Source organism: Gasterosteus aculeatus, chromosome 9 (assembly GCF_964276395.1).
Source record: "Gasterosteus aculeatus chromosome 9, fGasAcu3.hap1.1, whole genome shotgun sequence".
NCBI classification, from domain to species: Eukaryota; Metazoa; Chordata; class Actinopteri; order Perciformes; family Gasterosteidae; genus Gasterosteus; species Gasterosteus aculeatus.
In genome coordinates, this window is record NC_135696.1 from 10,421,642 (window position 1) to 10,446,072 (window position 24,431).

The 24,431-nt window shown below is 41.8% G+C and overlaps 2 protein-coding genes across 4 annotated transcripts in view; both read left to right on the top strand.

Moving 5' to 3' along the window:
- The first annotated feature begins 941 nt into the window (after positions 1-941).
- Positions 942-5,971, top strand: psmd12 (proteasome 26S subunit, non-ATPase 12). The gene is made up of 11 exons (XM_040187748.2): positions 942-1,255; positions 1,634-1,693; positions 2,159-2,287; positions 2,428-2,535; positions 2,936-3,040; positions 3,268-3,417; positions 3,606-3,740; positions 3,872-3,984; positions 4,245-4,419; positions 5,370-5,447; positions 5,667-5,971. The coding sequence occupies exons 1-11, from the start codon at positions 1,148-1,150 to the stop codon at positions 5,874-5,876; spliced, it is 1,371 nt and encodes a 456-aa protein (XP_040043682.1). The 5' UTR covers positions 942-1,147; the 3' UTR covers positions 5,877-5,971.
- Positions 5,972-7,933: 1,962 nt separating this feature from the next.
- Positions 7,934-24,431, top strand: part of helz (helicase with zinc finger) — a 40,467-nt gene continuing 23,969 nt past the window's right edge. The window contains exons 1-16 of one of the 3 annotated variants that reach the window (XM_078080518.1): positions 8,020-8,058; positions 9,303-9,347; positions 13,163-13,408; positions 13,860-13,896; positions 14,055-14,179; positions 15,401-15,457; positions 15,733-15,781; positions 16,024-16,099; positions 16,646-16,844; positions 17,324-17,431; positions 17,608-17,749; positions 17,890-18,039; positions 18,264-18,534; positions 20,153-20,279; positions 20,418-20,630; positions 22,718-22,848. In XM_078080518.1, coding sequence (XP_077936644.1) covers positions 13,181-13,408; positions 13,860-13,896; positions 14,055-14,179; positions 15,401-15,457; positions 15,733-15,781; positions 16,024-16,099; positions 16,646-16,844; positions 17,324-17,431; positions 17,608-17,749; positions 17,890-18,039; positions 18,264-18,534; positions 20,153-20,279; positions 20,418-20,630; positions 22,718-22,848 — 1,913 coding nt within the window. In that variant the 5' untranslated portion in view covers positions 8,020-8,058; positions 9,303-9,347; positions 13,163-13,180. Of the gene's footprint in view, positions 8,059-9,302; positions 9,348-13,162; positions 13,409-13,859; positions 13,897-14,054; positions 14,180-15,400; positions 15,458-15,732; positions 15,782-16,023; positions 16,100-16,645; positions 16,845-17,323; positions 17,432-17,607; positions 17,750-17,889; positions 18,040-18,263; positions 18,535-20,152; positions 20,280-20,417; positions 20,631-22,717; positions 22,849-24,431 lie in introns of all 3 variants that reach the window. The other 2 variants (XM_078080517.1, XM_078080519.1) reach the window with 2 other exon arrangements.

Genomic DNA, 24,431 nt, shown 5'->3' on the forward strand with positions numbered 1-24,431 from the left:
TTGAATTACGCTGACCATTTGATTGGAAAGGTGTTACAGTTTCAAATTATGTTTGTGTTACTTTATTCTTCATTCTATTTTTTGCCATCAACAACACTTATTATTGCCAATATGAGTAATTTGTTTTTTTTTAATCCAATGCAGTCATATTTATGAAATCGAAGCCTCAGCTCTATTTGAAAAAAAGACTAAACCCAATAATAGGGATACCATCCTTTGTTTCGTCATCATAAACACCTCAGTCATCAATCAGATTAAATTGAAATGTGAAAGTCTCAAAGTGTCAGTATTCCCCAATGTGTTTGTCTTTTTGTTCTTGTTGTACAGGCAGAAAGAAGTTTTCTCAGACAGTCTCTCTAAATAACTGAACTCCTTTTGACTGCAGCTCCACTTTTTATGCTCGCAGATATAACAATTACATCAGAGAGAATTGTCCTAAACAATTATAAGGTACCCCTGGTTATTTCCAGCTAAATACAGTCTTTAAAATAGCACCTGCTCCAAATTAAAATGACTTACCTCAATAGAGGTTGTGACAACCTAAAGAAAACATTAAACCAGATGTCTAAAAATATATATGCAGTATGTGTCGTAATTAAAGCGCATTCATTACGTCTAGGTTACAGAACGTCATAACTATGTTATGATCAGAGTTAACAAAATTTAAAAATTTAAACTGAAGACATTTTAGCTTAATTGAAAAATAACCTATATTGTCTCTACATTGTTCCTATATTACTATTCAGTTCGGAGTAGTATTCACCTCTAGTTCAAATATTCTTTTGACTATTCATTTCCACATACGGCTACCAAAGAACGACACTTGTTAAACGTTTTCCGGAGTTTTGTTTGTGTAACTACATACGTAATTTATTAAGAACATTTTACATGATGTATAATAATAGATAGACTGACCGGCGGAAAAAGCATTTCGGCCTCAACTGAAAGTTGGCTTTTATAACGCCTGCCTAAAAACACCTGAGGTCGGGGTCCTCAACAGGTCCTTCAGGCGCCATCGACAGCAGTTCGGAACTCGCCTCTGATTGGACGTCCGCCGTCTCGTTCCTTTGAGAAGCAAAATAGTGCTAGGCTAATTTCACAAGCAAAGAAAGGCACGGTACATTACCCTGATCTGACCATCACAAAGATGTCCGAGGAACGAACTGAAAGATCCGATGGAAAGATTGTGAAGATGGAGGTTGACTACAGTTCGACTGTAGATCAACGTCTCCCGGAATGCGAAAAAATGGCTAAAGTAAGTCTGAAAGACGCCAGCGCCGGCTGAGTCATGGTGCATCAGTATCTGTGCGTTAGCATCTAGGCTAACATTGACGTTTGGTAGCACTGTCCGGAAACCTTCTATAGCCAAAGTGACTCATACATATTTTCTTTTTTAAAACAATAACTGATTTCTGCTACCCCTTTATCGTCTAATACAATTAACTAACTAAGTTATATGTGTTTGCGCATTGGCTTGCTAGCATGCTATTAGTTTTAGCACTCAAGTCATCGTCAACATCCTAAGCTAACTTGTTAGCCAGGCAAAGTCCCATTAATTCTCTGTTAGTGCAAAAACATAATATAAATTAACATTTATCTTTCGTGTTACTAACGTACGTATTTTCTGTTGCAGGAGGGCAAGCTGCAGGAGGCTATTGAGAGCTTGTTGTCATTGGAGAAACAAACCAGAACGGTATGTTACACACTCCCAGTCCAAATATGAATGTCATGAAGTCATTCTACTCTTACGAGTGGGGATTAATTGTCAGCCATCCCGCAAACACAATGATTTGCCTTTACCTGTCTCATTGTTAGCCTTAAGATCCAAATAAATTATAGCACGTTCGACAACTGTATTTTGTTGTTAATAGTGATACATGTCTAATTCAGGACAGACTGTAAGCTTTGTTGTCTGCGGTGCTTAACTAAGCAGTGTAAAAGTTAGAAAAAAGGGTCCTTGCTTGTGGTAGGGATACAATAAATTCTAGAGTTATTCTGCCATGAAATAAATACCAAAATGTCGTAGAAAACGAGTTTCCTGGTATGCATGCAATTTTCCTGGATTAATTAACTTTGATGGGACCTCAGCATTTAAAATATGCCAATGTGAAATGTTGTGAATAACTCATTTATTTTTCTGTCTTGAACCCCTGTTCAGGCATCAGACATGTTGTCCACTTCCAGAATCCTTGTGGCTGTGGTCCAGATGTGTTACGAAGCCAAGGACTGGGATGCACTGAATGAAAACATCATGTTGCTCACTAAAAGGAGGAGTCAGCTAAAACAGGTCAGATACTTCTTTTGGCCCAATGGCTCTTTTCTTCTTTCCAGTCTCTAAGCATATTCTTAGAAGTCCAATAGTCTAAAAATAAATGTTTCCGTGTCATTCTCTAAGCCTGTATTGTCCTCCTTTTTTTTTTTTTTCAGGCAGTCGCCAAGATGGTGCAAGAATGCTACAAGTATGTGGATACGGTGACCGATCAGCCCATCAAGCTGAGACTCATCGACACACTGCGTACAGTGACTGCTGGCAAGGTCCGGAATGTGTTTGTGTGTTCAAAAAGAGCTCTATACTAAAGACAAAGAAAAAGTTGTCTAGATTCAAGCTGCTGTCGAATGAACTAATGGGGAAGTTTGAAAGTGACAGGGTATCTATGCCTAAGGCATCCTGAGATGTGTGTGTAGTCAGGCGCACCAGCCTGGAAGTTCAGTTTGTTTCTATCCAAGGAATCTTCAGCGTGAAGTAGAAATGGCATTTAAGATTAATGCAACTTTTGAGTTTATGATGTACATGACAATTCTCTTCTTTTGAGTAGCCGATGCACGTGTGCTCCAGTATATAAAGTGCAGGTTGTGGTAACTACTACATGAGCATTCCACTTAAGACCTAAGCCGTCTCCTCTTCTCTAATGCATTTGTCGTGTTTTCCTCATAGATCTATGTGGAGATTGAGCGTGCCAGGCTGACAAAGACCTTGGCCAATATCAAGGAGCAAAGTGGCGAGGTTAAAGAGGCAGCTTCCATTCTTCAGGAGCTGCAGGTAAAAGACTCGTGACCGTATACTCTCGGAGAAAGAGAGCTTTGTACAGTTGTCGTGTATACAAACGGGGGCATATGTGTAATTGAAGTGGTTTGAAAGAATTTAACAATTTTGGATATCTTTGTCACAACATTCCTATAGATAAAAAGTACACAAACTAAGTGAAGAGGACGTTTTACGGCCTGCAGTTTGGAAAGTCCTCAGAATATAATTGTTTTTTGTCACAGGTGGAGACCTATGGCTCCATGGAGAAAAAGGAGAAGGTTGAGTTCATCTTGGAGCAGATGAGGCTTTGCATTGCGGTCAAGGATTACGTTCGCACCCAGATCATCAGCAAGAAGATCAACACCAAATTTTTCCAAGAGGAGGGCAATCAGGTAAGAGAAGGAGGCCAGTAAACAACATCCTGCAATGTGTCGTTGGCTTGAAGACCACCTGTGTTGAAACGCAGTTGATGACCTGCGTGTGGGTTCGCTTCTACAGAACTGTCATTTTAGTCGGATCTCAAATCTCGGTTGGTGTACGGAAACACTAATTTTTCTATTTTGTCTGATAAACAACCCAGGAGTCCAAGCTGAAGTACTACAACCTGATGATTCATGTAGATCAGCACGAGGGCTCCTACCTGTCTATCTGCAAACACTACCGGGCCATTTATGACACCCCTTGCATCTTGGAGGACAGCAGCAAGTGGCAACAGGTAAATGGGCTGTCTCTCATGGCCGCAGTATATTATTATTTAGATGTTCGTTTATACATTATTTATACTTTAGTTTTTCCGGTGTTTCCAATGATTTGCTGATATTCCCTCTTTTGATAAATGTATTTCAGGCCCTGAAGAGTGTGGTGCTGTACGTGATCCTTTCCCCTTACGACAACGAGCAGTCCGACCTTGTGCACAGAATCAGCGAGGACAAGAAACTGGAGGAAATTCCTAAATACAAGTAAGTCTTACTTTTTGCTCGTCTGCTGGTCGTCTCAACCATGAAGACAAAACAAAAGGCCCTCGAAATGAATGTGGTGGAGGTCCCAGTTACTTCCTCCTCTATTTACCCAGTTACAGCACTTCATCTACTGTGAATGGGCGGAGAAGTGAGAAGCTAAATCAACTGTACAACGTACCACTCACTTTGTGTCTGCAGATGTTGAAATGTGTCCTGACACGAATGCAAGAGTTCTCACGATGTTCCCCTGTCTTTCCCAGAGAACTTCTGAAACAGTTCACCACTATGGAGCTGATGCGCTGGGCCGCCCTGGTAGAGGACTATGGGAAGGAACTGAGAGAAGGCTCCGCTGACAGCCCCGCCACTGTCGTCTTCTCCAATTCAGAAGAGGGGGAGAACAGGTGGAAGGACCTGAAGAACAGAGTGGTGGAGCATGTAAGTGCCACGGCCAAATGAAGGCTCCTCACAGTCTGATGGGTTCGATGAGAATTTGTCGATGTTTGGAAGCAGGGAAACCTCTAATCAACTAGTTTTTTTTTTAACTGCCTTGTAATCACAAACTTGACTAGGACCATGATTAAGAATTAAGTAACATATTAATAGCAATGGCACAACAAATTGGTAGATACCTTCAATGGTGTAAAGCAGTCAAAAAAACTTGCAAAATCCAAACCGCATTTGGAGGTGGTTAGAAATGCAATTTAAATCCAACTAAGTGTGCGTCTCGGTCCGGAAGTCAGTTAAACATCAAGCAAGTTGGTTGACCGGTGTCTGGATATCCGTTTGTCCCTCAGGAAAGTCTTCGGTTAGCCCTTTTATGTGATGTCAGTCATCTCGTTGGACAGAAAAAAGAGCAGACATGTAGTCTGTTTTTTTTGCATCAGTGAAGGTGTGGAAATGAATTGAATTTTTGTCAGTGGCAGGTCTTAAGCAGAACAATAGACTTAAAATTCAATATAGACTACGGCCGAGATCCATTCAGCATCCATTAAGGAAATGTTTGTTTGCTTAACGTCAAATTATTAGACAAAACTAATACAACTTTATTGTGTTCACTCATTGACTCTTTCCCTGCTCAAATGGTAAGAAGGATAATAAATGTGCGCATTTTTGGAACCCCCTCAAATTCATCAGTGGATTAACATTTCATTTCAATAATTGGAGGAATGTTCACAGAGGGCAGAAGCCTATGCAATCATGATTTTTTTTTTCTCTAATTGGATTAGTACTGGATGGCTCAATTTCCCTCATGAACACGTTTTTCTTTTTTCAGCTGCATTTGTTAATGTTACCTGAACGTCCCTCTGTTCTAATCTGATGTAATTATCACATTATATTCAGCAGCAGAAATGCTTGTTAATTAGATTCTCCCATGTTTTCCCCAGAACATCAGGATAATGGCCAAATATTACACCAGAATCACAATGAAGAGAATGGCTGGACTCCTTGACCTCTCCATTGACGTAAGCATTGAGTTCGACTAATTAGCTGTCTATAATTGAGCCAACATGACTTTCACTTCACCGTACGTGTATACACATGTCTAGTACAAATGGAATCTAGTGTAAACTGCACTGGTGCAGAGCAGTTATGGATTAGATCATTAAGAAAAGATAAACGTTTTGAGTTCTGCATCACGGAAAGTCTTCACCTGCTGTGTGTCCGCTTAAATGTTTCACCAGGAATCCGAGGAGTTCCTCTCCAGCCTAGTCGTAAACAAGACCATCTATGCCAAGGTGGACAGGCTGGCCGGCATCATCAACTTTCAGAGGCCTAAAGACCCCAACGACCTGCTCAACGACTGGTCGCACAAACTCAACTCCCTCATGTCTCTGGTCACCAAGACCACGCATCTTATTGCCAAGGAGGAGATGATCCACAATCTGCAGTGAAACCATAACAAAGTGCGTTATTTTATGTGTCGGTTCATATTTGTTTTTTTCCCTTCTGTGGGAATGTTTTTTGAATAAACAGTACATAAGCGGTGTGTGAACGCAGCGTTATTACAATGTTGTATGATTAAAGATGAATCTGCAGCACCTCGATTATATTTACTATCCAGTAGAACCGTGACAATAAACACATGAGCGCTTCCCTTCTGTGCATCCTCGTCAGTGACTGGATCCTAAATGTCCATTTTCATTTAATGAAAGTCTTAGCAAAAGTTACTAGTAACAGCAAGACGCTCCAAGTGTGTCTTGTCTGCAGCTAAAATATTCTGCATACTCAAGTTTTTGTGTTGTAATTTTGGTGGGATGGATTAAAACTGCGTTGCTGTTTGAAATAGACCCCTCTCCTACTATGCCAGTTGATCAGTAAGGAGAACCCATTTTAAATAACCTTGTTCTGACAGCTTGTGGAGGCTCATGAATTTTTTTAACTTTAATTTGGCGCAAACGTGCACATAACGCGTAATGCCTGGGCAGTGCAGCAATCTCTTTATTTAGAACAGATAGACCAGTTACTGCACTAACTTAAACTACAGACAATTCAAAGTAAACAGACCAGTACAATTCTTCAAAGATCCTCACCGCCATCAAAATCTGTCAGCGTTCATCTGTAGCCATTGCAGAAGATGAAGACAGGAACGACTTGAAATACTTTTTCTACTGTGTTGGCACATCTTTGGACAGAAAAGGGCCTTTTGAGTTGTCATTGCAGAGCAAACAGGTGTAATTATAACATAGAATACGCCCTGGGTGGGCCGGGAGGGCTGGGACCCTGGTGGGCGTACGCCGCCTCACCGGGATGGCTGTGACTCCCCAAACAGAACAACACTTTAGAGGCTCTTAACGGGCGGTATAGTGAGCGGTGTCTCTAATTCCAGACTAACCAGGATGCTCATACCATGTCGCTCCTGTCTCCCCACATTTTTTATATGTTGATCATTTTTACACTGACTTATCAAATCAAAAGCAAAACTGACGTAAAAAAAAAAGTTTGGGCAAAAATACTTGTGACATCTTTTGATTATTCAGTTTATTTGTGGCAGACATTTTGAATATTCAACTTTCCGAACACGTGACTTCATACAAGACACAACAAAAATAAAAACAAGTGTAAGTTAAAATGGTACCTTCTCACTGACAGGTTGAAAACAAGTCTACAATGGATTTTAATGTGATGAAGATTGAGTATAAAACACAATGTAAGAGCTCTTTAATTATAGCAGACTGATAAATATGTTCAAACTGTCCTTGCTTTTTCTAAAGCAAACAGCCACACCTTCTAGTATTCATGAATATTTCCTAGATGTCTCTGTATAATTATTATGCCGCTTGCCATAATCTTTATTGTTTGGAACATTTATAATTCCTCACGTGGTTTGAGCCTGCGTACATTTTCCTTTCATGCATCATAATCATCATGTTATTGAGTTCTTCTTTACTCCAAAGTATTGTCTTACTATTGAGTATTAGTGAGGAATCTTGTGATACCTTTGAATGGCTTTGATCATTCGTATGCCAGCCTCAGTTCCAAAAACTCTCCATTTGTGCAAAAACACAAACTTATACCGCCGGTGGCATCCCATGTGGAGTTTAATACGCCTGACGATGACTGAGTGGATGGAAATACCCCAAAAGCAAAGATTGTCAGCGGCATCATTCGTTACTCTTGTTTAGCACGTTTTAAATCAGAAAAAAAACCTTGCTTTGGCCCCAAGCTGTGTTCCATACAAAGAGTGTTCAGAGCCAAATGTCTCAGGTTTCTGTTTTTCATGTTGTTATACAAATATACAAGTTATTCAACTAAGTGTTTTTTTCCTGTTGTTATTCTCGTTATGGGAAATTTAAAAAGGCCACATTTTGATTTGATTTTAATGAACAGCCACCTCAAGTTGTATTTCTGAAAGGAATTCTATTAGAAACATTTTTAACACGAACACTTTTCGACAAGGAAAATCCCTGCCATCAGAGGCCACACACACGCGCGCACACACACACACACACACACACACACACACGCGCGCGCGCACCAACAACACAGTCCTCTCAACCTTCAGATCAGTACATCCCACTATGCTTTGCGATGGTCTGACAAGTGGATCCAAGATGGCGTAGAAAGTAAAGCTAGGTAAGTGTTGACTTCCCATTTTCAGCCCTTTCGGTTGTCCTTTTTGTCGCAAAGCCCCCGACATATCCCCCCACCACAAATCATTATGATAACGACGAATGCTTTGAGTTCACGCAAGGATTGCAACATGATGTCATATCATTTATATTCGCCTTAACACCGTGGCGAAATTACAGGCCCCAACCCGTTTTGTTTCGGCGAAGCTAGCACGCTAGCTAGCTCACTAGCATTGACAAACCAGGCAGCTATTCTTGTTATGAGCTCGCCCGCTTGGTGCCGAGTAAGGCCGTGTTTTGGCTAGCAAGCTAACTGTTAGCTACGCTTTCTGTTTACTGGCTAGGCTGTTTGCCCCCCCACGGGGCAAACGCGGACTGCAAGTTAACCAACCTTCGGGTGGGGGGGGGGGACATTTTCCGGGGCTTTGTAAAGCTGCCGTCATCGCTCGGACTTGCAGCAGTCACGTTAAGTTCAGCAGACAAATCGCTAACGCCACAACTCTCTCGGTACCCCCCGAAAGACGAAACGGGTCGTTGTCCACCTTTGCGATTATTGGTGCGATCGCCCTCGATATTTAAATGGCCGATCGGACTCGGGGCAACGTGCAAGTTTCACAGCCGCCTTTCGCTGCACATTCGCTGCTAACGGTACAGTCAAACCAGCGTTGTGTCACGATTAAAGCAATCGATGCTCTTTTACAACTACCCTCGGCTGTACAATCTGCTTTGCCCTCCACGGTGTCTCGGGCGCAGCGTTTGGCCTCTGTAGTTGAATCCCACGACCGGACACACAAACCGCAGGCAGGTGACCAGCTACTGTATCCCGCCAAACTATGTGTTGTCGCCCCACACGGTGCGGCTGGCTTGCGAGCACTAACATGAAGTAAAAGCCACTTTGACCGTTCAAACTCGCCGTGTTTTAAACCAAGCATGGGTTTTAAAATAACCGCCGATAGTTGGAGAAGCTACTGTGTTAAGATCAGTCACATGTTTGGTTTCATCTTTGACCCTGTTTTCCATCCAAGCATCGGATCTAGTGTTCTGTCCCGAGCAGCATTCAACCCTCACTCTGCAGGCCGCACACTGTGCACTAAATGTGCCAACTAGATTCTAATGATGGTGTTGTAAAATATGGGCATTAGAGTACCAATGCCATACGGTGACTGAATCATTACCTCTGTGTGGAGTATTTGTTTGATCAAGTATTATCTATACATTTCCCTGAATGTATTTGTGCTTGTCTTCCAGGGTTTGGACCAGTGGCTTTTGTTTAACAGGCTCAAGAAAAGCCGGGTTTGTTATTACAGTGTGGGTGTCACATTGGGCCAGTTGCTGTAAATGTGCATAGTATACAAGCGTAGATTATCATACAGACGTTTCCTAATATATGCCGTGTGAATCTAGCATTTTTTTTAGAGGAAGTGAAGTTGACAACAGTTCACTTTTCTTCTAAAGTGTTGTGACATACATACGTGAGACACCAGAGGAGATGGAGTTGGGTGTGCTGTCTTCAGCATCTTCATTTTAGGAGGAAAAATATAGCACATTCCAAATGTTATGTTTACTTTGTTATCCTATTTCCCTTTTGGATACTATGATGAATGCATAGTTAAAGTTGATGCATAAACATTAACTCGGGCTTGGCTAGAGCATAGCTGTCCGTCGCGGGGAATTCGAAGAGCATCTAAAAAAAAAAAGTTAACGCAAGCTCAATATTCTCTTTATTGCAAAAAATAAGCCCGACTCCGTTTTCCCTCCTCTCCCACAGCACGTTGAAGCATAGGAAATGTCCTTTTACGTATTCTTTTTTGAAAAGCCATGTCTCTGGGATTTATTATCTGTTATTCGGTGTTTTATTTATCCTGCTAATGCAGCTTTAACATATCGCTCCAGTAGCGGTCTCGCTTTTAAAGGGCAGCTGCCAGAAATATACCCCGAACTACTGGGCCACAGGCCACAAATTCACTGCAATAGCAGAATTTTAGACTGTGGTGAATAGCAGGATGGAAATTCAGCATCAGGTAATTGTTGTGGAATTTTGATTTGCACCGAAAAGCTTGCTTTGCCTGCCATCTTGGCAAATAATAACTATAATGGGGCTTTCAAAGCCGCCCCTTTGTTATGGTGGGTGTGTATGTGCGTCCCTGAAATAAGCTGCAATGCCAATGGTGAAACCAGGTGTAAATAGGACTAAAATGCACTGTTGTATGAAGGTTGAGCATTTGTTGCCCCTGGTGGTCCCCAGCAGGTCACGGTGTACCAACCCTATCCAGATCTGTGGCGGAGGGCATGCTGCTTGTAATCTCACCGTGAGGTTTAGATTCTTTAATTCTCTACATCAAAATAATATAGTCGGACCCACAGAGACTCAGGATGGCCTTTGTTATGGTATGTGGCTTTAATAATTGTCTTCGATCAGCAGTAGGTTAACCCATTTTCAAACGCAGTATTTAATTTATTTGGTTTCAGACCAAACCACCGGCCTGGGCCTAAGCAAGTTTTGGGGGAACAAATGCTGCTCAGGCTCGGTCAGCCTTCTTCTAACAAAGATTTCATTTAAGCTACACAGTGATTGGAAGGGGAAGTTTTTATGGGTCGAATACGGCTTTTTGGGGTATTTCATATACTTGTCATAACTATACATTTCTCTACTGTGGGACTGGCGAAGGATTATCTTATTGTACACTTACATGGGATTTGATTGCTGTAATGTTACTGTTAATGAGTATCGTTCGTCCCTTGTTCACAGCCAGAGACAAGCAAATGTGTATCTCCTTGGAGTAGTTGTAGCCTAATCTGCAGAAAAGTAGCCAGATGGAGCAAAGACAGGCGTCTGCATTATTTGTTTTAATGACCAATTATTTGTGGCCACATTTGACTATTATCCTCATGTTGTCTAATAAATACCACTGTAGACATTTAAACATAAAAACAAGGACCAAAACATCACACTAATTCCCTCAACAAATCAGCCCATTGAAACATTCAATTTGATTTAGTAACAGAAAAAACAGCTCTGTGGAAAACAAATTGATGATACTCGCTTATATTATATATTTTTATATATATTATATATATATTTTTCGGGAATCCACATTTTTACAGGATTTTCCCTAATCTAATTCACTCGGTGACACACTTGTATTGACCTGTTTGCGTAAACATTTTGGTGCGTTTAACTAAACTAGTGTATGGGAGATGAGCAGGATTCATTCTGTAATCCATAGAAGTAACTGCTATGAAGCGTCACAACACTCTCCTCCTGCATACTCTCCAGCACGCTGTGCTGTCTAGTGCCAATAAAGGCTTCACAGTCTGTTATAAGGCCCCATAGTCTTAAGCAGTCAGATGACGCCAGACGGATGACTCCACTATTTTTGGCTTTAGAGCTTGAGATGATAAAGTATGTCCCGCATAGGCTAATGCTTTAGGCCTCCCATGTGACCATTGTGCTCTCGATTTGTTGCATATTTGAATTTACTCGTGTGTGTGTGTGTGTGTGTGTGTGTGTGTGTCCTAGAGTAAAACATATATATACCAAATAGAGGTTGGGTTTACCAATGTTCTCTTTGGATTGCAAAGAGAATTATCAAGAAAATGAATAGAATTGTGCCTCTAGCGGCGTGGTGAAGTCTGAGGACGTTTTTGGTATGTTGCCCCCCCCCGACCTCCCAGCAGCAAGCACAGGTAGACAGGAGTGAAACAACGCGCGAGATGGCCCCCGGCCTTTGCAAACAGATCAGCTAGAGCAGGTCGCTGCGCCCACTGGAAAAACCCGCTGAACGAGGGCCAGCCATCACTGGGGAGAGGATTCTCACCCAGATTGCGCTCAAAGCAACGGTTTGGTCCCCAAAAGTGGAGCCGAATAATCTCTGTCACGTTTAACGTTCGATTAAAAGTGTAACTATAACCATGAGACCAGCAGGGAGGAAAATCCCTTTTCATGTAAAGATTTACTGATCTTACTACACAAATTAGCTTCTTGTATGACATTAAAACATTTGGATACCAAATTTAAACTTAATATATGTACAGTACCGGTCAAAAGTTTGGACACATTTTCTTACTTAATTCAATGAGAAAGTCCATCCAAACTTTTGTATGTATGAATGTGTGTGTGTGTATCACATTTCACTCAATGCTGAGGAACAACTTAGCTACTATAGGTTAATTTACTGTAAATTACATCTTAAAAGCATTTCTGGAAGGTTTTGAGTTTTCTTGTTACACAAGGTGAGAAATCATCAGACTTATCGTTCTACAGTAGCCAGAGTTCAACAAAAATATGCAATGAGGTTCAAGACATTTCAGTCACATGCAGAAACGATGGTTAACTTTGATTTGGAAAATGAAGCAAATAACACATAGTTTCATTTTCTTACATTGACCTGATATGTTTTCAAACAGTCAGAATGTTCTGACCTATTTGCATGTCTCCTGTTTGACTAGAACCCAACATACAGCCAGTGAGCGCGCTGAAGGTAACAAGGAACAAACTGTCTTGCTCGCTGACGTGTGCAATGCTCTGCAGAGAAAGGAAAGGCTCGAGGGAAGAGAAAAGGCGTAAATGTCCCAGAGTTTGATTGAAATAATTCATTTATTATAATAAATAATAATGTTGCCATTTATTTCATATCCTGTGGTGAGAAGACCACGTGGTTGTTGTTATTTATTTTCTTTGGTTCAGAGTCGTACAGTTTTATGTAGCCTCCTTTGTGAGAAACGTGCCAGTCATGAACTATTTTGGAGGATTTTTTTGGTCGCTCTTCATTTTCAATATAGGTGATAATAATAACGGTTAGAAGGTACGCAGCACCTGCAAAATGTTGCTGAACCGGGACTATAATTACAGATTATTGCACATTGCACATTACGCAATTTTTTTTTTAATACAGCCAAATAAGCAGTGCCGAAGTGTGGATATGCATTTTGTTTTTCATTTAAATGGTTTATAATCAGGTGCTCGGCTGAAAAGCCGCTTCTTTTGACATGGCACTACATGGCAAATTGTGTTACTTTTGTAGTGTGGCAGTGGCTGAATGATAAACATGTAGATTCCTCTTCATCTTATTCATATTGCCCAACCCGTGTCCTCTTTTTCTGACTAGACGTTTTGTCCCTGAGTCATGGCGGACAGGAGAGCGGAGAAGTCATGTGAAGAAGCCAGCAGATCGTTAGCCAGGCGGGAGTACGAGGCGGCAGTCAGCCACAGCACGGATGCCCTGGTGGTCCTTGCGCCGCCGGCCCCACCCTCCGGCGCCCCCGTCCCGCCGAGCTCCCCGTCCCTCGTTGCTGCTGCCGGACCCCTTCGCAGCCGAGCCCTGCTCTATCGAATTTCTGCCTTCTTGCAGCTGGTGAGGACTGTGGAGTGATGCTGCCGTAGCGTTCAACACGTGACTTCTTGTTGTCCCTCTTTTCTCCCCTTTTGCTCTGTTTTGATCTAACAACAAAAACTGTGAGCCGTCTTATCACCAAATACAATATTATTTTTTCCTATTCCAAAGTATAGTTATTTCAACAAAATGACGTCGGCAGATTATTGTGCTTTAAATTTACTCTTGCGTCTGATCATTTGGTAATCCAACATGCAGAGAATGTTTTAAATTCATGGTACTGTTCTATTATCTTCTCATTGCACTAATATTGGACCTGTTACTTAAGCCCAGAGATTATGGAAACTACTTTAGTATTTGTTAGTATGAGGCAATTCGGCCATTTTCGGAGCTTAGGTGAAGCTTTGACCCGTGAACACAAAGTATTCCCTTTTCTCATAGTTAATTTTTTTTTTCTCTCCCGTGCCAACAGAAAAACTATGACGAAGCAGATGAAGACTGCAAACATGGTGAGTAGAAAGCCCAAGGAATCATGCTAAATAATGATCACAATGTTGTAGAAGGCAGACTTATTGCATATTTTAATTTAAAAAGAAACCCTCCTCAATGTATTGATTTGAATTCCATCCCTCCCCACCTGTTCTGTGTGTTCTTCATCCGGTCCTAGTCCTTGCGGAGGAGATTGCCAGAGGTGACGGGTCGCTTAAGGCCAGCTTGCGCTTCATGCTGTTGGATGGCAGCCTGCAGGAGGTGGCCATCATCCTCTCTAAAGCCCTGTATGGGGAGCCAATGGTATAATCAATGGACACTCTGTACATTGTATACATTACATGTGTTTGGAACGCCAACTAAGAGTATTCTGGTGGCGTGAGCACCTGGTGCGAGTGCCATGTGCGCACATTTTTTTAATTACATTTTTTTATTCCAGACTTTTTTCGGGTTGTTTCATAATGGGAAAATATAATAAATTATAATAAAGGGAAAAGCTAATGCCAAATTTGACACATGATTTAAATCTGACTTGTGATCTGAGATGCTTCAGTAATACCACATATAGTGTGCTTGATGATTGTGGATTTTCAGTGTATTTTTTTTGTACAAGTAAATTACTATTGTTGAGAAGTTCCAATGCGATGTTGGAGTGACTATCAGGTCTACTCCCACAAAGGGCAACATGAAGGCGAGGTGTAGTGCCCTCCCTGTAGCAGTGTCACGTGCATGTAGCAGACAGGCACAGGGTCAACTCTTGCATGTGTCCACGTTTTCTCCTGTCTGACCTCGCCCTTCCTTAAACGTGCATTTTGCTGCCACGGTGCCGCCCAGCTTTTTGCGACCACTTTGTGCCCAATACAGCACACGCACACAAGCAGGTATTCAAAGGTTGAGCCTGTCCCCAAGGTCATCCAGCATTTTATGCAAGTGGGGACAATCCGTGTTTGCTAGGCAGATCTCTATCTCTCTCCGTCTCTCCCAGGCAAACATTATTCTGACAGTGCTTGGGCAGATTAACTTTTCTTTTCTTTCCGTTGGTACCTGTAAATTACAAATAAGCTCCATTGGAGACATACATCACATATAAGACAGCCAGGCTGTCAGTTGTGTTTTTTCACATGCCTACCCATATTTGATTTGCTCCTTCAGAATAGTTACAACAAAATGTGTTCCAAAGCCCTGGTCTAGTCAGAAATAGAAAATTCCTTATTGTCAACACCTCTGGGACCCTGAAGAGTCACAATGTTTAGCTAGATTCAGCTGTCGGAGCCAGTTGGTGGAAGGAAATCCACCCCGAGTGACAAATTTGAACGCAAGATTCGAGCTAAAATCGCTGTGTCTAAATAATTCATGAGGTTTGTTGTCACTTGCGTCTCTGCGGCCTTGATTGATAGCAGTTACAAACCATTTTCATATGACATTTCTCGCTGCTTATAGATCTAGAAAGGACAAAGTGATGTGTACTCAAAGCCCTGATTGCCGAACTTTGTAATGAAGATCTTGTCCTTCCTCCCCTCACAGAATGGCATTGTCGCAAAAGACCTCACCAGATTAAAAATGCTTTTCTCAGAGATTGAGGTAAGTGCCTTTGGCTGCAGGGCTGTAAACCTTACTGCTCTTTTGCGTTCATGTCTTTTGATGGTTTTACAAGTGTTTGGCTAAAGCTCGCAAGAGAGTTGTCATAAATATAGCTTTTCTCTCCCTAACTTAAAATCTTAAAAGCTTCTACGCCTGGCTAGTCTCGAGTTATTACTCAATTCTTCGTAATAAGTCAATTGGTTGAATAGCTGTGTTAGTCTTTCTCATAATTGTGGTCTTTCCCCACTTCCTCGCCCATCTTTCCCTCCTGTCAGTTGATAAAAAGGGAGATGGCGCCTGAATACACAGAAGAACAGGAGGAAGGTGAGCATCTCACTTTAACCGCTTCCTTAGTTGGGGAAAAATGTATGTACACATACAGAATGACAATGTGCCTGGTCCAAAAAGGTCTATATATTGATGTATAGTAGATGTAATTGTTGTTTAGGAAGCCATCCATCAGTTGGCAGCTGGACAGCACTTTTTAAAAGGACTTGTCAGAGCTCATTTTATGACGTTTTTTTGGCTTAGTGTCACATTGACCACATGGCTGTGTCTACTTCCAGAGTTCCAAGATGGCTGGCAATTCCGGCCTCCCCCCCGAGGCGTCACCAGCAGTGAGGAGTACACCCTCTGTAAAAGGTTGGGCAAATCTTGTGCACACATCCCTAATCTGTGTGTGAAGACACGCATGTATGTTGGGCCATAGTCTTAGTCTTGTTGGAACCTTTGTCTGACTGAGCTCCAGTAAACATACCAGAGCAGCACTGCTAGTTTCATTTACTGCTGCATGGCAAGACACTTGTATTGAGTGGTGTAACGGATCAATATTGGTTATTTCGGTCTGCTGCTATGTCAGGCTTGATTTTTCCTTTTTTCAAATGCAATAATTTTTTCAAATGCTATTAATCTCCTTGGTTTGGCTAAAAAGTAAGAGTTTTAAAACATATTGTTTGTAATTGTACTGTTCTTAAAAGCTTTTTGGCCAATGAGAAACCCAACTTTTATTAAATTAAACACATAAAAAAATGAGGCAAAATATACACTCAGATTGTGACAGTTCTAACTACCAAATGTTTTTAGTGATTTCGTGACAGCAACCGATTGGTCAACGGTCACAGTTTTATTTTGTTGATTTAATTGCTTAACGCTGGTAGCAGTTGAGCTCACCGGTTGTCTGCGCTGTAGGTACTTGGAGCAAGGTCTGTGTCGGTACGGGGCCCAGTGTACGTCGGCCCATTCTCAGGAGGAGCTGATGGAGTGGCAGAAGCGATACGCGTCACGCCTCATCCGCCTCAAACAGCAGCAGGAGAGCAAACACTTCACCGAGAGCTACATGGAGACCCTGATAGAGAAGTGGATGAACTCCCTCTCCCCAGAGAAAGTGGTAAGCGCATGCAACTTTAAAATAGCACACTTATAGGTGAGGGATAAATTCCCAGAAAGGCCACCCAACCACAAAGGGGTGTCTGGTGGTGTGTTGGGATTTAATCAAAAGCCTCTGCAAACTCTGAGCACACCATCACCTTGTGAATCGAGGAGATGCAGCTCCACTTCCAACCACTTTGTTCCACCCAGCAAATAGACAAAGCCTTCTGTATTTACACAAACATTGACTACCCAGACTGTGTTGTGGTTTTACTTTTCTAGTAAGACTGTTCATGCACTGTGCATATTGTCATTTAATAACTTATGGTTATTGACACAAAAAATTCTCACTATTCTTACTATGTTTTCAGGGTAAAATACTTGCCGCGAACAAATGACCAGACAATTTATCAGGCATACATTATGCGATACAAATGAACGTTTCTTAAGAAATCTGAGGCTGTGATACATTCTAACCATGTGTTTTACATTTTCCAGCTAAGTGACTATTTAGAAGGAGTGAATGTAGAAACGAGCTCCAGCCTCTCTGTGACCGTCACCACCAAAAAATCTGCACACTCTTGGACCTTCTCCTTCTTGTGCAGGGTAGGATGGAATGTTTATTACCAACCATGTACAAACCTGCTATTTTTCTTGACCAGAACAGTTATTGGCTGTAAAGTAAATTTGCTGCAGGGCACACCTGCTGGTGTTGGTCCTAATCCCCCCGTGTGAGTGTTCTGACCGAAACACTCTCTCTCTCTCTCTCTCTCTTTGACCAGCCGCCTAGAAAGCTGTTCCGCATCGCCCTGCTCTATGATGCGCACCGACCCCACTTCTTCATCACAGGTGTGTCATCCGGGGAGCGGCTGCAAGCTCTCCCCAACGGGTGCCAAGAGTGGACTCCCGGAGAGGAGGTCGCAGGTACGTCCTTTTTAGTTATATTATGTTCTACTCGCATGCAAGTAAGGCAATTTGACCTGTGTGGTTCCTTACATCTTCATTGTTGTTTAAGTTAAATCTCTATTCATTCACACCAAAACTTTCTGTTCCGACAATGGCAGCAGACAACGGCCTTGACCACTGTGTGTACAACGTAGCGGTGGGCTTCAGCACGGAAATATTTGGGACCTTCCGACAGACCGTTGTTTTTGACTTTGGCTCGGAGCCTGTGCTGATGAAGCGGATCATGGTGGATGCGGCCTCTATTGAAGGTATGCTAGAAGCTCATGTAGAGGACCGTGGTCAATCCAATGCAGTTACGTGAATGGGCGCCACAGCTTTAACTGTAAAAATTAAATTGGCAAAGAAGAGTGTGTTTCTACGTTTGGTTAAATGAGCATGTGCTGTGGTAAACGCTGTCAACCGCCCTCTTGCTCTTTCTGAGATAATAACTTGTAGTTGTCTGGATGCCCAGTTAATAATCCTTTGTTTCTAGACTTGGAGCACCTGATGGCAGCCAGGCAGCAGCTCTTGATCACCGCAAAGCGCTGGGACCCGTCCTGCAAGACCATCGTGGAATTCTGTCCAAATGAAACAATGGCCGACCTGGAGCGCAGCCTCCTTTCTCGCTATCAGATCCCTCTGTCGGCAGATCAGCTGTTCACTCAGTCAGTCCTGGACAAGACCCTGACCAAAGACAACTACCAGGCCCGGCTACATGACCTGCTCTACATAGAAGAGATTGCTCAATACAAGGAAGTTAGCAAGTGAGTAAACGTGTTCCCTTGGTTTCTTCTTACTGGGGTTGTATAATGGATTTTCCATAACTGTACGTAATAAGGCTTGAATAATCGGGCTTTACATTTGAGGCTGAAAACATCAACAATATAGAAGCAAAATGGGAACACGAAATTAAGTAGTGTACCGGTAAGTCACAGTTCATGGTCAATATCATTATTATAATACATTAATGATTTAGAAATTGACAAAACAGTTGAACAATTCAAATATCGGTCTAACTGCTGCATAGGATTTAAATAATTCAAGGTGAGACATCTGCAGGCTGTTTGCAATGTGTCAAGTTTTAGATGCAGTCCAAATGGCTGGATGTCACTTTGAACTCAGTTGCTGTGACTTGAGTGTTTTAGGGATATTTGGTAAACACATCAATACAAAACAAAGACACACATGAAGCATAAAAGTGATATTAAAATAAAGGGCACAGAATAAAATAAAAAAATAATTACCTTTCTGAAGTGACAGAATGCCGAAACAATCACCTTTCAGTGGTATACAGCTTGAAAAAAAAAAAACAAGTTCTGATTACAAGCTTTTCCAGGAGCTTTCAAAATTGCAATGCAATTGTGCATACAATTATCATCTTGACTAGTCAGAACCGTCTACATAATGGTCCCCTTGTCTTGTCAGAAATGTGGCTACAATTAATAAACCACTATAGACCTCGCCGAGGCGGAGGGGTATGAATCTTTTGTGTGTTAAGCTTATAATCAACCACCACAAGGTGTCAGACTTGACCTTCATTCTCTCTCTCTGTGTGTGTGTGTGTGTGTGTGTGTGTGTGTGTGTGTGTGTGTGTGTGTGTGTGTGTGTGTGTGTGTGTGTGTGTGTGTGTGTGTGTGTGTGTGTCACACACAGCTTGATTCACGGTCTCAGAGCCATTTAATAACGTATCTAAGGGGACTCCTCTGAGATTGGTGAAGTAACAGTGTTGTCTTCCTCTACAATGAATACTTCTTGGATTCATTACCGGCTGCTCCGCTGTTATAACTTAATGATATGCTAATTACAGCTAGAAACGGTATATGCTTAGTTCCACTTTCAGAGACACAAGTACAGTGCTGCAACTTCCCCAGCTTTCATCTTTGCTCTTAATTAGGTCTTGTCTCTTGATCCACATTGTCTTTTCACTTGGTATGGATATCGCTACAGTATAAAATACGTCCCATTGCCAATGTTCGTATGAATAATCTCTGCCTATTAAACAGCCAATGTCCTGGCAGGTTCCGAATTCCTTTTGTGTGGATTGTGTGACATTTAAACATCTCCATCACCACCTCTCTCTGAATAATCTCCCATTATATTTATATTGTCAGATCTTGTATCAGTAAGTCAACAGGCATCACCTCAGTGTCTGAAATAAACCAGTATTTCTTTCACTCTTTAACTCTTTCTTTCATCAGAGTTAGCACCAATGTTGCTTCCTGTTTCATCACCGGTCTTTATAACAACCGGTTTTCGGTACCAAACTCTAGTCGTAATGATTAGTCCGTAACGTATGAAAAAACATTATCGTGACTCATATTTTACATTAATAAGCTATAGGGCTGAAAGAGCGTAACCAAATGTCCATGTTTTTCCTCCCAGGTTTAACATCAAAGTGAATCTCCAGCTCGTCACCAGCTTCATGCTGACAGGCATCTCTGTCGGGGCCAAGTATGCCCAGAACGGACAGCTCTTTGCACGCTTCAAACTCACTGAAACACTGTCTGAGGTGACTGGACTGCTTGGATTTTATAATGCCGTTGCACTCTTTAGTAGTCTAACTACTCATTAGTGGCACGTGCAGCACAAATGTGTCGGCTTGCCATCTCTTTACTTTTTCCTTTCCTTTTTTCTTTTTAAACTTCAGGACACATTGGCTGGACGGCTCGTGATGACCAAGGTGAATTCAGTCCTAGTGCTGCCATTTGGCCGTGATGGGATCAGCAATCATCCGCCTCCTGGGGTCAAAGAGCGTGTTTACGAGGCTGTGATCGAGGAGAAGACCAAGGACTACATCTTCCTGAGGATCTGCAAGAACTGCTGTGATGAGCTCGGGCTGCTGCCCGACAGGGAACTACAGGTATGACTCACACCAAGGAGACACCTCTGTTCTTTTGAGGTGTCCTCACCAAATAATAAATACCAGCGGTTGATTGACAGTAGTGGAAAGGGGCACGTAAATAGTCTCAACGCTTGTGGTCTCACAAAAACATTACATTCCTAACATTCCTGCGTTGGATCATTTTCCCAGGAATACCTTTTGTATTCCGGTGCTTCTTTTGTTTTGAGAAGTATCCCTTTATTGGATGACTCCACGCTTGGTATTTATCGCTGCTTCTGCCTGAACATCTGCAGACAAAGCAGGCTGCCACGTTAGCTCTCATCAACTCAACATTAACAACTCGCATCCTGTTGCTGAGATCATAGTCTCATTCTCCTGGCTATACGCCACCTGCTGACACCATACAATTTAATTTCTCTATATCAGGGGTCGGGAACCTTTTTGACTAAGAGAGCCATGAAAGCAAAAAATGTGGAAATTTATTTCAGTGAGAGCCATATAATATATTTTAAAAGTGAATTCAACTAAATGTCAGTATAATAAGCCTCTGAATTTATTCTTTTAAATAATGTTGCTATAACACTCACCATTAATGCGACTTCTGGTGCTGCATGGATTTGCTGATGTCTTTGTAGTCTGGTTGGTACTTGGTGAGGTTAAGCTTCATGCAAGGGTTGAGGCTTTCATCCGTTAAACGTGATCGTAGGTTGGACTTGATGTTTTTAAGATGTGAGAATGACTGCTCACATGCATACGTAGATCCAAACATGGTCAATACAGCAATACTCACACGCTGCAGTGTGTGGTATGTGACAGGATGCGCGTTCCAAGTGTTCAAATTTTGGCGAATGAATATTGCGGCATCGCCCGCAACAAAACAGTGTGAGGTGCCAACATGCCAAGCTGAGTCGGTAGGGTTCTTTTTAGTAAAACAGTCTAAGAAAGACCTAAAAACTTTCAACTGCGTTGGGAAACTTTTTCTTCGGTGCTGCTGGGGTTTGTAATTAACCTTCATGACAACGCGTGATCCAAAGCTCATGTGCATAATAATCATGCAGCGTCAGGCTCAACTCGGGTCGGAACAGACATATGCGGCCCGAGCCTCATTCTACATGGCAGTGGTTTTGAGATTATTTTTCCTATAGGTCCTAACCCTTCGTCGAAGGGTTAGCTTTGAGCTAATGACCGAACAGACGCAGTCTCAGACTGATTCAAAAGGGGGCGTTTACCTGTTTTACCCAGCAACGGCAAACGTAGGCCAGTATCATCCAATTAAAATAATGGACAATTGCTCCTGCAGCCCTGAACAGGACATGCGCAGTGAAAAATCGATGGATGGATTAAAACAAGTGAGAATATTTGGTTTTATCTGCGAGCCATATGCAATCATCAAAAGAGCCACATCTGGCTCGCGAGCCATAGGTTCCCGATCCCTGCTCTATATCCTCTTTGGGTTCTTATATTTCACACAGCCTCGATTTCTCATCCTCTTCTTGCAATCACATATTTTTCGGCTCTTGTTTGCTTTCTCCCCCTCTGTTTCTTAATGTATTTATACATTCTTTTTTAGTTTGTTATTTTCACTCACCTTTACCAAAAAAACGCCATGTATGTGTCCTACTGGCAAGAACCTTGTTGCCGTAATGCTGAAGAAACGCCACCATGCTTCACTTTGTGGATGACACTAGCCAAAGGAAGACAGCGCCTAGTTTTTTACAAATGCGGAAATCCCCCCCAAAACTCTTATTTTTGTAGATTCTCTTTGATTTACATGAGACTGACAGATGGACCCATGTATGTCTCTTTAATGGGTGTGGACTTCAAGCTTGTACATATTCCTACTTTAACATTGCAGATGTAATGCATTTATTGTGTTTTATTGGAAGGACACGTCTCCTGAGCTCAAGGTCAACCAAAAAGAAATGATCTCCATCTTATCCAAAACGAAATGAAACCCTAACCTTGTTTTTGTCTAGGCTTTTATATTTGATTGAATTCCATTGTATTGCTTATTACGGTATCCTTGGCCTCTGGGTGGATATCAAATCTATAGATGAACCAGTGTTGGACTGCTTAGTAAGCTCTCGGTATTGTTCCTGTGGCAGGTGGAGCTCCAGTTCCAGCTGAACAGACTGCCGCTCTGTGAGATGCATTACGCTCTGGATCGCATCAAAGATAATGGAATCCTTTTCCCTGACATTGGACTGGTCCCCACCATCCCCTGGAGCCCCAACAGGTGTGTATTCCACTATGCCCGACTTCTCTATCACACTCACTCACACAGGCACACATACATGTTCGTTACTCGTTTAGAGGAAAGATTTACGTTGAAGGAAACCATCAACTTTATTATTCAGATAATGGTTTTCATCTCCTGTGTCTCCAAGAGTCATACCACTCCATTCCTCCAAAACATGGAAGGATAAATAAGAGTCCATTTTAAAAGGACATTACCCTCGCTGCAGATGGTTTGATGTTGCTGTATGGAAGAGGAATCCTTTCATGTTGCAAATGAGCAGTGTGGACTAAACCTACATTTAAATTTTCCATTCTATTAAACAGGAGGGAACATACACACCAATTAATGCATAGGAAATGGTTATTATAGAGAAATTCATAGCATGACAACAACCCTGACATGACAAAAGGGACACATGACAATTTAAGAGTTGACAGGATATCCCTCGCCTTGCTAACTCTGCAGTTATTCTGAAATGCTGGCAGCTCTTTCTGAAGAGAGGCCGTAACATTCATCAAGAACAGCCAAATGAAATCCTTTGTGATTTTCAAGGCTGCAGCTTATCTGGCCTCCAAAATATGATTAATAATGGGGGTTGTTGTGTGTTACAACAGCGATGTGCATAAAGAGAAAGAAGGAAGGAAAGAGACCCTGTGCGGGTTTTGACCCTGAAGCAGAGTATTTTAATATTGATAAACACCTTTGCACTCTAATCAGAAAGTGAGACAGTGAATAAGATAATCCTGGTTGTGTGGTTTAAGGTTGCATCTTAATAGTATTAAACATTAATATGTTAATTCTCTTCTTGTGCTGTTATTAAGAATTGTACTTCTTTGCATTAAAACTTGTTGACAATTTGGACAAATAGCCATTTAAAGTCTCACCCACTGCCTTTCATTGAGCATTTGAGTTCTTGGATTTATTATAGCATTTCCTTGCTAAACAGATGTAAATGCACCTTGAGTCTTGAGAAGGATGATATAGATATCTCACCCTGTACTACATTTGTGGAGAAAGTATAGTTAGCTTAAAAGAGTTTAGCTTTTTTGTCACTCAACCTCTGAATCTCATCCATCCACCTCTGTTATAAACACACTCTTACTTAAACATTGATATATCTCTTGTCCTGCCAACTATTTCTCAGTTGGAGTCCAATCAATTGCGTTTGATGGATTCATAACTGCAGAGGATGCACACTTTTCATATTGAGGACAGTGCTGCTAGGATACACACACATGTACACATGCACGCGTGCCCTACATGCATGACACTCTAGCACTGGTGAGTATGTGCTTTAACAACCCAGTCTCACAGTAAAACGTGTAATAGCTACGTTGTTGGACCAACGTGTTATTCTCACGCTTTCTCCCCAAAATCGTGACAATACTACATTTTATTTCGGCCCATTCGTTTACATTGCCTTAACTACGTCACTAGAAACTAATAAACGGAAGGTCTTCTACATTCTCTGATAGAAGATTATGAAAATATAACGCATATACTTCTCGCTAGAAATGCTATTGAAATGCATACAAATGCTGAGGCTTTCTTAAAATATTGTGTTTTTCAGATAATAGACA

What these genes read in the sequence shown, in the direction of transcription:
- psmd12 (XM_040187748.2), top strand. Translation starts at nt 1,148, where the DNA reads ATGTCCGAGGAACGAACTGAAAGATCCGATGGAAAGATTGTGAAGATG. An exon ending in ACAGCAGCAAGTGGCAACAG is followed by an intron (nt 3,741 to 3,871) that starts GTAAATGGGCTG and finishes AATGTATTTCAG; the next exon opens with GCCCTGAAGAGTGTGGTGCT. An exon ending in GAGGAAATTCCTAAATACAA is followed by an intron (nt 3,985 to 4,244) that starts GTAAGTCTTACT and finishes TGTCTTTCCCAG; the next exon opens with AGAACTTCTGAAACAGTTCA.